Here is a 12,126-nt window from a genome sequence, read left to right as displayed (position 1 = left end):
TGGCAAGCTGGGGATAGCTTTAAGTAGCCCAGGATAGTGGGTTACAGAGGAAGATGACTTAGGCATTAGAAAATGAGCCAGGGGTAGGGGTGCCTGGGTGGCTCAGTTAGTTAAGCATCTGACTCTTGATTTTGGCCCAGGTCATGATCTATCTCACAGTTGGTGAGTTCAAGCCGTTTGTCAAGCGCCTCGCTGACAGTATTGAACCTGCTTGGGAGTCTCTGCCCCTCGCCTCCTCGCTCTTTCAAAATAAATAAATAAATTTTGAAAAAAAGGAAGAAAACAAGCCCCAGGTCAAATAGTGAAGGATTTGTACTGGGCTTCCCTAAATGCTTGGAGGAGCATTGATTAATTTAAGGCAGAGGATGGACATCTGTCTCAATATGAAGGATGAATTGAATTTAGAAAGCCGGGTAGGGGACTGAGGGCATGGAAACTAGTTACGCCAGACAAGAGATGGTGAGGACTTGAACTAAAGGAATGACCTGAGGATTGAAAGAAAAAAACTGAACTATACATAGAAACATTTGTTAATTTAATAGTTGCTGAGGAGAGAGAAAAACCTGGGATGTCTCAGTTTCTGACTTGAGCATCTTGGGAGATGGAGGTCTAAGAGGCAAGCGTCCTTTGTGGAACAAAGTAGGCCTTCAATAAATATTTCTGAATAAAAGGATGTTCAGTGTGAGAGAATATAGATCCTCAGCATGTAAAGTACAGAAAAAGACCACAAGAATTGATTTGGTTGTTTCCCATTTGCTTGAGTGAAATCTTGATTTTTCTAGGGTTGTGCATTTGTAGAAATCTGAATTCTTTATTTTCTTATTCATTTTATAGACCTAAAGTAGGATGGATCTGCCTGTGGATGAGTGGAAATCATATGTATTTCAGAAGTGGTCTTTGCTCCCGAAGTCCATTCAGGTCACAATCTCTACCGCAGAGACTTTGAGCGATATCTTTCTTCACTCCTCTTTGCTTCTTCAGTAAGTGAATGAAAGCTTTAACCAGGGAAATGTTGGTCTCGAAAATGTTCTCTTTTGCCATTTTCTCTCAATTTCTATCTCTTTTTCACGGAAGGATTAAGTTCAGATTTTTTACATTTTGGAGCATTCAGCAGTTCTTGCTATTTCCAGTTTTCCCTCACCTACTGTTATAGAACAGACAAGATAGCTTTTTTGGTGTTTTGGTTTCAGTAAGCAATGCCGTGCTGTGGAAAGTAGGCTGTGAACTTTGCCATCTCCCAAAAGATATAGTGGGGATTTACTAGCTGCATATAGAAATTTATAAGCGCTCACATTTAGAAAGGACTTTAGGAGTCATATATTCAAACTCTCTTGACTACCATCCTCAATAAGAAATTCTATTTTATATCATAACCTAGTACATACATACGTATACAGAAAATTACAACAAGAGTTTCCTAAAACTTCATTCAGCGAATTTTTATTGATTACCTGTTTTGTGTCAGACACTGTGCTATATGCTTAGTGAACAAAAAATACATCAATGAGGGGTGTCTGGCTGGCTCAGTCAGTAGAGCATGTGACTCTTAATCTCAAGGTCATTCAGGCTCCACATTGGGCAGTAGAGCTTACTTTAAAAAAGGAGGAGGGGGGGTGGTGTGTGGGCCTGGGTGACTCAGTCAGTTGAGCATCCGACTTCAGCTCAGGTCATGATCTCACGGTTTGTGAGTTCAAGCCCTGCACTGGGCTCTGTGCTGACAGCTCAGAGCCTGGAGCCTGCTTTGGACTCTGTGTCTCCCTCTCTCTCTGCCCCTCCCCTGTTTATGTTCTCTCTCTCTCTCTCTCTCTCTCTCTCTCAATAATAAATAACCATTAAAAATTATTTTTATTTTTATTTATTTTTATTTTTATTTTTTAAATTTTTTTTCAACGTTTTTTATTTATTTTTGGGACAGAGAGAGACAAAGCATGAACGGGGCAGGGGCAGAGAGAGAGGGAGACACAGAATCGGAAACAGGCTCCAGGCTCCGAGCCATCAGCCCAGAGCCGGACGCGGGGCTCGAACTCACTGACCGCGAGATCGTGACCTGGCTGAAGTCGGACGCTTAACCGACTGTGCCACCCAGGTGCCCCAAAAATTATTTTTAAATAAATAAAATTTACTTTTAAAACATTTTTTTAACGGTTATTTATTTTTGAGAAGAGAGAGACAGAGCATGAGCAGGGGAGGAGAGAGAAAGAGGGAGACACAGAATCTGAAACAGGCTCCAGGCTTTGAGCTGTCAGCACAGAGCCCGATGCGGGGCTCGAACTCCCGGACCGCGAGATCATGACTTGAGCTGAAGTAGGACGCTTAACTGACTGAGGCGCCACCCAGGCGCCCCTAAATAAATAAAATTTAAAAAGGGGGTGCCTGGGTGGCTCAGTCAGGTAGGCAACAGACTCTTGATTGTGCAGAGGCTGCTTGGAATTCTCTCTCCCTCTCTGCCCCCCCACCACGTGCACATGCTCACTCTCTCTCAAAATAAATAAATAAACTTAAAGAAAAAAAAGAAAAGAACCTTACCACTTAAAAAGAAACAAAGAAAAATACATTAGTGAATCCAAAATAGACACAGAGCCTTACCCTTGAGGAGCATAATTGTGGCAAGGAGAGACAGACAATAAACATAAATAAGCACATATAAGGATATAATATGTTAAAGGTGCTAAGTATAGTAGAAAAAAAAACAAAAATAGAACAAGATAAGGGAAATAGGCAGTGCCAGGAGTGAGAGTGCAGGTTGTGGTATTAAACAGTGTGATCAGGGGCACCTGGGTGACTAAGTCAGTTAAGTGTCCGACTTTGGCTCAGGTCATGATCTCACTGTTTATGAGTTCGAGCCTCTCATCAGGCTCTGTGCTGACAGTGCGGAACCTGCTTGGGATCCTGTCTCTCTCTGACCCTCCCCCATTTGTGCTCACTCTTTCTCTCTTTCAAAAATAAATGAATAAACTTAAAAAAAAAAACACCTCTGAATAGTGTGATCAGATATGGTCTCATTGAAAAAGTGGAAGTTGAGCAAAGTCTTGGAGATACAAGAGTTAACAAATTAGATATTTGAGAGAAGAGTACTCCAGACAGAGATCCCAAGGTGGGATGTGTCTGGCATGTTTAAGCAACAGCAAGAAGACTAGTGTGCATGAACAGAGTAAACCAGAGGGAGAGGAGCAGGAAACAGTATCAAAGAGGTAATGAGACATGCATGGGGGTTGGGGGACAGCAAGTGGTACAAGTCATATTGGCCCTCGTACGTGCCTTTTCTTTTTACTCTGAGTAGGAAATTATTGCAAGGTGTGGTAGGCAGACTTCTAAAGATGATGCCCCCTCCCCAACACTCCCAAGTCAGTTGACCTTGATACACAATTATCTGAGTGGGTCTGACCTAATCAGGTGACCCCTCTAAAAGCAGAGCGTTTTTCCCAGCTGGTAGCATAAAGGAACATCAAAAAGATTCAAACCATGAGATACGCATGTGCTTTTAATGACTTTAAAGATGGAGGGGGACCACATGACAAGGAATGCAGGCAGCCTCTTCAAGCTAAGAGTAGTTCCTGGCTGATAGCCAGCAAGGAAGTGAGGACCTCAGACTTACAACTGGAAAGAACTGGCTTGATTTCAGCCTTGTGAAACCCTATTCAGAGAACTCAGCCAGACTCACCTGCACTTCTGATCAACAGACTGTGAGGATAATAAACGGGTGTTCTAAGCTGCTGAAGTTGTGGTAATTTGTTACCCAGCAGTAGAAAACTAATTCCCAGGGTTTTGAGAGAACGATATGATTTGATTATATTTTAAAGCAGGGGTCAGCAAACTGCAGCCTGCAGGGTAAATCCGTCCTGCTGCCTGTTTTTATATGACCATCAACTAAGAATGGTTTTTACAGATAAGCATTTACAGTTGATTTGATGATTTGGGAACACTGGCTTGGAATCCCAATTAAGTAAAATTCATTAAAAAAAAAATCCATTCTCATTAGTAGACCAATATTACGCAGGGTGCCTGGCCTGCTCAGTCAGAAGAACTTGTGACTCTTGATGTTGGGAAGGGCGGCCAGAGGATGGGGGGGGAACCAACTTAAAAAAAAAGTAGACTGGTATTACAAGACATTATACTCAATTATTTTTTAAGTTGTATCAATAAAAATTTTATAGAAATTTGTTTTCTCTTTTCTTATAGAACTACCTCTGTAAGAGCCTCAATTTTACCTCTTGGCCCACAAAACCCAAATATTTACTCTCAGACTCTCCACAAAGTTTCCTAACTCCTGTTTCAAGGGATTACTCTGACCACAGTGTTGAGGATAGACTATAGGACAAGCAAGGGTGGAATTAGAGAAACCTGTTGGGAGGCTGTCGCATTAATCCAGGTGAAAAATGAGGTGACGATAATTTGGACCAGGGTGGTGGTGGTGGGGTTGACGAGAAATGGTTGGATTCTGAAAGTAGACTTCATAGCATTCCTTGAAAGATGGAATGTGATACATTAGAGGATGAGAGAAGTAAAAAGTGACTCTAGGGATTTAGGCCTAAGAAAGATGAAATTACCATCACCTGGGAAGACTGCTTTGGAACAGTTTTGGAAAAGAAGATCAGGGGTTCCTAGTTCAGTTTGAGATGTCTAGTAGACATCCAGGTGGAGGTGTCTAAGTCAGCACAACATTTAGGAGAGAGCGCTGGGCTGGAGATAGAAATTTGGGAGTCATACATGGTATTTTGAGCTGCAGACTGGGTAAGTTCACCATGGTAGAGAGTATAAATGCTTACTGCGTATGATGTACCTTGATATTTTCCTTTCTATTTATCTCATTTAAAAAATACTAATTAAGGGGCGCCTGGGTGGCTCAGTCCGTTAAGCGGCCAACTTCAGCTCAGGTCATGATCTCAAGGTCCATGAGTTCAAGCCCTGCGTCGGGCTCTGTGCTGACAGCTCAGAGCCTGGAGCCTGTTTCAGATTCTGTGTCTCCCTCTCTCTGACCCTCCCCCATTCACGCTGTGTCTCTCTCTGTCTCAAAAATAAATAAACGTTAAAAAAAAAAATTTTAAAAAAAAATACTAATTAAGACCCACTAAACTGATTTCATGACCCACTGAGTCATGACCTACAGTTTGAAAAATAATGTCTAAATCTTTATGGGATCTGTGGATTCCTTCTACAGAGTTTCTAAAAATGATAGACAACTATTGATGAAAATAGTAATGGTAGCAGAGTTATCCCAAGGTAGTTGGATATGGCTTACTAACAGCAAGATGTCCTAATCCACAAGAATCATTTGAAGTTTTGGTGCATGGAAAGGAATATAAATGAAGAGGGTTTGCTTGGTCATTTACTATTGGAGTTCCTCAAGACTCCAACCTAGGCTCTTTTTCCTTTCCACTCTGTATCCTCAACTGATACAGTCTCATGTACACCCCTGACATCAGTTACCTCCTCTGTATGTTGATTATCCTTAAAATTTTATGTCCAGCCCTCACCTCCCTTCTGAGACTCAAATCTCTAAATCCAGCTGACTACTTAAAAGTCCTAAAGATACTTAAAATTGAACATATCCAGGGGCACCTGGGTGGCTCAGTTGGTTGAGCGCCTGACTCTTGATTTTGGCTCAGGTCATAATCTCATGGGTTTGTGAGTTCAAGCCCCATGTGGGTCTCCACACTAAGCATAGAGCCTGCTTGGGATTCTCTCTCTGCCTCTTTCTCTCCCCCCGCCCCCCATCTCTGACTCTTTTTTTCTCTCTCGCTGAAAAAAAAAAAATTCAACATATTCAAAATCAAACTCACAGTCCCTTCCAGTGGTCCCTATCTTAGTGAATTGGCACTACCTTACTTCAGTTCTTAAAGCTAAGAACCTATGAACCATTCTATATTTTAAAATAACTCATGGCAGGGAGGGGCATCTGGCTGGTTCAGTTGGTGCAACCTGCAAATCTTAATCTCGGGGTTGTGAGTTTGAGCCCCGTGTTGGGTATAGTGATTAATTAAAAATAAAAACTTTATGGGGGCGCCTGGGTGGCTCAGTCGGTTAAGCGTCCGACCTCAGCCAGGTCACGATCTCGCGGTCCGTGGGTTCGAGCCCCACCTCGGGCTCTGGGCTGATGGCTCGGAGCCTGGAGCCTGCTTCCGATTCTGTGTCTCCCTCTCTCTCTGCCCCTCCCCCGTTCATGCTCTGTCTCTCTCTCTCTCTCTCTCTCTCAAAAATAAATAAACGTTTAAAAAATTTTTTTAGGGCGCCTGGGTGGCGCAGTCGGTTAAGCGTCCGACTTCAGCCAGGTCACGATCTCGCGGTCCGTGAGTTCGAGCCCCGCGTCAGGCTCTGGGCTGATGGCTCGGAGCCTGGAGCCTGTTTCCGACTCTGTGTCTCCCTCTCTCTCTGCCCCTCCCCTGTTCATGCTCTGTCTCTCTCTGTCCCAAAAATAAATAAAAAACGTTGAAAAAAAAATTTAAAAAAAAAAATTTTTTTTTAAATAAAAAATAAAAACTTTAAAAAATTGTTTTTTTAAATAGATAAATACAACTCACAGGGCTCCTGGCTGGCTCAGCTGGTAGAACATGTGACTCTTGATCTTGGGGTTGTAAGTTTGAGCCCCATGTTGGATGTAGATTGACTTAAAAATAAAATCTTTAAAAAAATAAATACATAAATAAAAACAAAATCTTAAAAAAAAAAACAAACAAAAAAATAGCTCATGAGAGGTGTCTTGCTGGCTCAGTCAGTAGAGCATGCAACTCTTGATCCCAGGGTTGTGAATTCAAGACCTACATTGGGTGTAGAGATTACTAAAAAATAATAATAATAAATAAGGTTTTAAAAAATAATTAAATTAAATATAAAATAAGAACTCATGATCACATGATAGTAGTACAAATGGAAAGATGGGCAAATGGAGGTAAATTGTTGTAAGGTTCTTCTATTGTTTGGGAAATGGCAAAAGTACTAACTGAAGATAGTAAATAACTCAGGGATTCATTTTTTAATCTCCAAGATAACCACAAAACAAATATTTAAACATTTATAATAAGAGGTGCCTGGGTGGCTCAGTTGATTTAACTTCTGACTCTTAATTTCATCTCAGGTCATGATCCCAGGGTCATGGGATCGAGCCCTGCACTGGGCTCCATGCTGAGCCTAGAGTCTGCTTGGGATTCTCTCTCTCTCTCTCTCTCTCTCTCTCTCTCTTCCCCCTCTGCTCATGCGCTCTCCCTCTCTCAAAAAAACAAAAAACTGTGATAATCTCCCTCTTTGCCTGTGTGGTATATATAATACTACATAATACATCCCAAAGTTGTCTGCATCCTAATTCCTGGAATTTGTGAATGTGTTAGGTTACATGGTAAGGAGAAATTAAGTTTGCAGATGGAATTAAGGTTGCTAACGAGCCAGTTTTAAGATAGGCAGAGTAGCCTGGATTACCCATTAGCCCAGTGTAATCACAAGAATCCTTGAAAGTGGAGAAAGGAAGCAGAAGAGTCCGAGGGAGATATAACTATGAAAGAATTGTCAAGAGAGATGCAGGATTGCCGGTTTTGAAGGTAAAGAAAGAGAGCCACGAGCCAAAGAATGTAGGCAGCTTCTAGAAACTGGAAAAGGTGAGGCCACAGAGCCTCCCCTGGAGCCAGAAAGCAACATGTCTTTACCAACACCTTGATTTTAGCCTACTGAGACCCATGTCAAAACTGTAAGAGAACACATTTTTGTTTGTATCAAGCCACTAATTTTGTAGGAATTTGTTACAGCAGTGACAAAAAACCAACACGTTCCCTTTACCTCCCTAATCCAAATTACTATCAGTAGCTAGAATACTACCAACTGGTTCCCCAAATGCGTACTTGCCTCCCTCCAAACTATTTCCTACACCACAACAGAAATCCTTTTTCAAAACACAAATCAGATTATATTGCTCTCACTTAAAATCTTTCAGGGGTTTCTTTCGCTCTTACAATAAAAACTAAAATTCTCAACCTAATGTAGCCAGTAAGACATTGCAGTCTGCCCATCGCCCGTGGCCTCCTCTTACCACACTCCTATTTCCAGCATATTGTTGACCTTCTTTCAGTTCTTTTTTCTTAATTTTTTTTTCAATGTTCATTTATCTTTGAGACAGAGAGAGACAGAGTATGAACAGGGGAGGGGCAGAGAGAGAGGGAGACAGAATCTGAAGCAGGCTCCAGGCTCCGAGCCATCAGCCCAGAGCCCGACGCAGGGCTCGAACTCACGAACCGTGAGATCGTGACCTGAGCTGAAGTCGGACGCTCAACCGACTGAGCCACCCAGGCGCCCCATGACCTTCTTTCAGTTCTTAATGTACACTGTGCTTCTTGTCACGTGGCCTTTACTTCCTGTATCTCTTCTGCCTGAAATGCTTTCCCTGGCTTCTCTCTACTCCTCCGCGCCCTAATTAAGTTCTACTTATCCTTCAGGGTCAGCCAGATCTTTCCTCAGGAAAGCCTCCTGAGTCCCAGCTCAGTATGTATTAACAACGTCACGTAGCTTTCCTTTCCAGGTTCGTGTAATCATTTGATTGACGTCTGTCTTCACTATAGACTATAAACTCCATGAGGGCAAAGATGTTGTCTGTGTTTGTCTTTGTGTAGACAAGAGCAGTGCTGTGTCAAAACAAAACAAAACAAAAAAATAGGCATTTAATAAATACTGATTGAATGTCAATCTGGAAATATGTCTAAAGCTCTTCACCAACTGGCACGTATTTATGCTCAATAGGACTCATACATGAGAGCCTCATATACATGCAGATACATAAACACCTTTCAGGTTCAATGTTAACGTCTTTATCTTTGTGCCAACAACTGCCGATAGTCTGGCACAGGGCGGGCACTCAGATTTTAGTTGAATGAAATGATGAGTGCAGTGTTGAGCCTTGCCAATTCAGGTACTAACCAGGTACAATTAGCGTTTTACTTGTTTTGGGGTGTCTTTTTTTTGATACTTGTTTTTCTTTATGATAAATGCTGACAAGATGCAAATTCATTCTCATCGTGTTTTAAATGATATTTAATGAAGTTTAACAGGAAGGTTTCCCCTTTACCGTCTCTTCATTCAATTCTACAGAAACAGCCACAGTTTATTGGAATTTTCTGGTCCTTTTTGTGTATTCTCATACAATTGTAGATATATCTACATTTCTTTTTCTTTATTCTGTCATATTATGTGCTTTGTTCTAGGAGGTTTTCTCCGATGTCACACCTTAATCTTTCTAGCAAGCGCATGATATTGCTTATGTAGTTATACCACAATGTAGTTATTCTTTTCCCTGTTGAGGGGCAATTACATTATTTCCAAGTTGTTGCATTTTTACTGTTACAAACAATGCTGCAGTAAGCAACTTTTTTGTATGTTTTTGTACACATATATTCTTAGAAGATAAATAGCTGTATCAGTCATTACGAGCATTTTATTTATTTTTTTATTATTGTTTTTAATGTTTATTTATTTTTGTGAGAGAGAGAGACAGAGCAAGTGGGGGAGGGGCAGAGAGAGAGGGAGACACAGAATCCGAAGCAGGCTCCAGGCTCTGAGCTGTCAGTGCAGAGCCCGATACAGGGCTCGAACCCATGAACCATGAGATCATGATCTGAGCTGAAGTTGGACATTCAACCGGCAGAGCCATCCAGGGCATTTTAAAATGTGATAAATACTGACAAATTGTCTTCCAAAAAGACATTACCGGTACTTTCCTATATCCGCACCAGCACTAGAAAGCAGTAGTCTTTAATTCTGCCAAACTTCAGGACAAAAATATCTTGTTTTTGTTTTGTTTTGTTTTTTTGCATTTTTCTAATTACTAGTGAAAGAATGCATTATTTCTGATGTTACAACCCGTTTATATTTCTTATGCAAACTGTTCATTTGTGTCTTTTGCCTATTTTCCCTCTAGGTTGTCTGTCTTTCTCTTATGAATTTATAAGAGATCTTCAAAAATCTGGTCCTATAATTCTTTGCTATATTTGTGACTAATTTTCCCCCCAACCTATTATTTATCTTTACTTGCAGTGTTTTTGCATTGTATATAAATTGTGCGTGCTTTAACTTCTATACACCTATATCTTTTTTTTTTTTTTCTGGTTTCTGAGTTATGTGTCTTGCAAATAGTCTTTATTTTCTTCTAACTCCTTTTGTAGTTTTGTGTTTTAGTTTTCACTCAAAACTCCATCTGGAATTTATTTTTGTTCCAATTCTAGTATATGTGCTGCCGAAGCGAGCACTGGAATTTATTTTTGTATGTGATGTAAGAGAATGTGCTAACTTTTTTCCAGATGATTTTTCCTAGGCATTTATTGAATAGTCTGTGATATCCTTAGTGCCTCAAAACGCCATATTCATTAAAAATTGAATTCCCACTTGCCACAAGTTTGTTCCTAGACTCTATTTCTATGTCAAAACCAAAGGGTTTTTACTGTGACTTTATAGTATCATACTAGAATTCTTTCAGTTTCAAGTGACAGAAACCCAGCTCACATTAGGAAATTTATGCACTATGAAACTAGGATGTCCAAGGCAGATCTGTTTGCAAGCAGAGTTGTGTCCAGGGGCTCAGATGTCATCAGACTGTAGCTCTTCATCTCGCAGACAAACTGCACACCTGGCGGGCATAATCAACACTGGTAGCCTTGGACACGTCCTGCAAGCTTAACAACCACAAGAAAAGAGGCCATCTTTCCTGAGAGTTTGGGCAGAAAAGGTCTAGATCAACCTAATTTTGGACTTCAGTCAACCTAATTTTGACTGCCTGATGCATCCTTTCAACCACAAGTGTGAGGCCTTTCTGATTGGCCAGGGCTATAGCACGATGCTCAACCCTATTGCCACATTGGGGTCTTCCCCACTTCAGCCACAAGAAATGGTTTCCTCCCTGAGATTTTATTACCAGAAGTGGAAGGAAGGAACACTAGAAACCATGGAAGGCTCGTATAGATGTGGCTTTGCTGTCTGGTAGGCCAAGTTCCCAGACACTCATATACTTCTTCTTTTTCAAGAATGTCTTGGCTAGGGGCGCCTGGGTGGCCTAGTCAGTTAGGCGTCCGACTCCAGCTCAGGTCGTGATCTCACAGTTGGTGAGTTCGAGCCCCACGTCGGGCTCTGTGCTGTCGTCAAAGAGCCTGCTTCGAATCCTCTGTCCCCCTCTCTCTCTCTGCCCCTCCCCCTGCACTTGCACACGTGCTCTCTCTCTCTCTCTCGAAAATAAATAAATACTTTCTAAAAAATGTTGTTGGATGTTTGATGCAGATTGTGTTGAATTTACAGATTCATTTAGGGAGACTTGACACCTTTACAATGTTAAATTTCCTCCTCCAAGTAAAAGGTATGTCTTGCCATTTGCTTAGGGCTTCCTTCATATCCTTAAGTGAAGTTCTATCATTTTCTTTGTATAGGTCTTGCACATTCCCTCTTAGATTTATTCTTCCTTATTGTAAGATTATTGTTATCGTGAATAAGACTTTTTTTTCGCCCAATTACATTCTCTGACGATTGGTGTATAAAGGCTAGGAATTTTTGTATCCTACAGCTGCCTAACTGTATTTTCACAATATTTTATTGTTTTTATGCCAATTCACTTGGAATTTTTAGGTAAGTAGCTATATCTGCAAATAGTAATCCTCCTTTCCAATATTTTTACCTCTCATTTTATCTTTTGATTATAACATTAGTTAGACCTCCAGTGCAGTATTGAATAGTAACAGCCATTTAGGATATTTGCCATAGGTTTATAGTACATACCCATTTTTAATTTAAGGAAGTTGTCTATATCATAAATAGGTCTTGAATTTTTTTTTTTTAATGTTTATTTTTTTATTTTTTTTTTTTTAAATTTATTTATTTATTTTTGGGACAGAGAGAGACAGAGCATGAACAGGGGAGGGGCAGAGAGAGAGGGAGACACAGACTCGGAAACAGGCTCCAGGCTCCGAGCCATCAGCCCAGAGCCTGACGCGGGGCTCGAACTCACGGACCGCGAGATCGTGACCTGGCTGAAGTCGGACGCTTAACCGACTGCGCCACCCAGGCGCCCCTTTAATGTTTATTTTTGAGAGAGAGAGAGACAGAGTGTGAGTGGGAGAGGGGCAGAGAGAGAGGGGGAGACACAGAATCCAAAGCAGGCTCCAGCCTCTG

General features: G+C 41.2%; 1 protein-coding gene across 3 annotated transcripts in view; it reads left to right on the top strand.

The window, feature by feature from the left end:
- Nucleotides 1–12,126, top strand: part of SMYD4 (SET and MYND domain containing 4) — a 71,447-nt gene that overhangs the window by 526 nt on the left and 58,795 nt on the right. For all 3 annotated transcript variants that reach the window (XM_058705026.1, XM_058705029.1, XM_058705028.1), the window contains exon 2: nucleotides 835–980. In XM_058705026.1, the coding sequence (XP_058561009.1) occupies nucleotides 847–980 (134 nt within the window). In that variant the 5' untranslated portion in view covers nucleotides 835–846. The remainder of the gene's footprint in view (nucleotides 1–834; nucleotides 981–12,126) is intronic.

The sequence above is a fragment of the Neofelis nebulosa genome, chromosome 16 (genome assembly GCF_028018385.1).
Source record: "Neofelis nebulosa isolate mNeoNeb1 chromosome 16, mNeoNeb1.pri, whole genome shotgun sequence".
Taxonomy (NCBI): Eukaryota; Metazoa; Chordata; class Mammalia; order Carnivora; family Felidae; genus Neofelis; species Neofelis nebulosa.
Note: the sequence above shows the minus strand (reverse complement) of the source record. Positions and strands in the feature narration are given on the sequence as shown.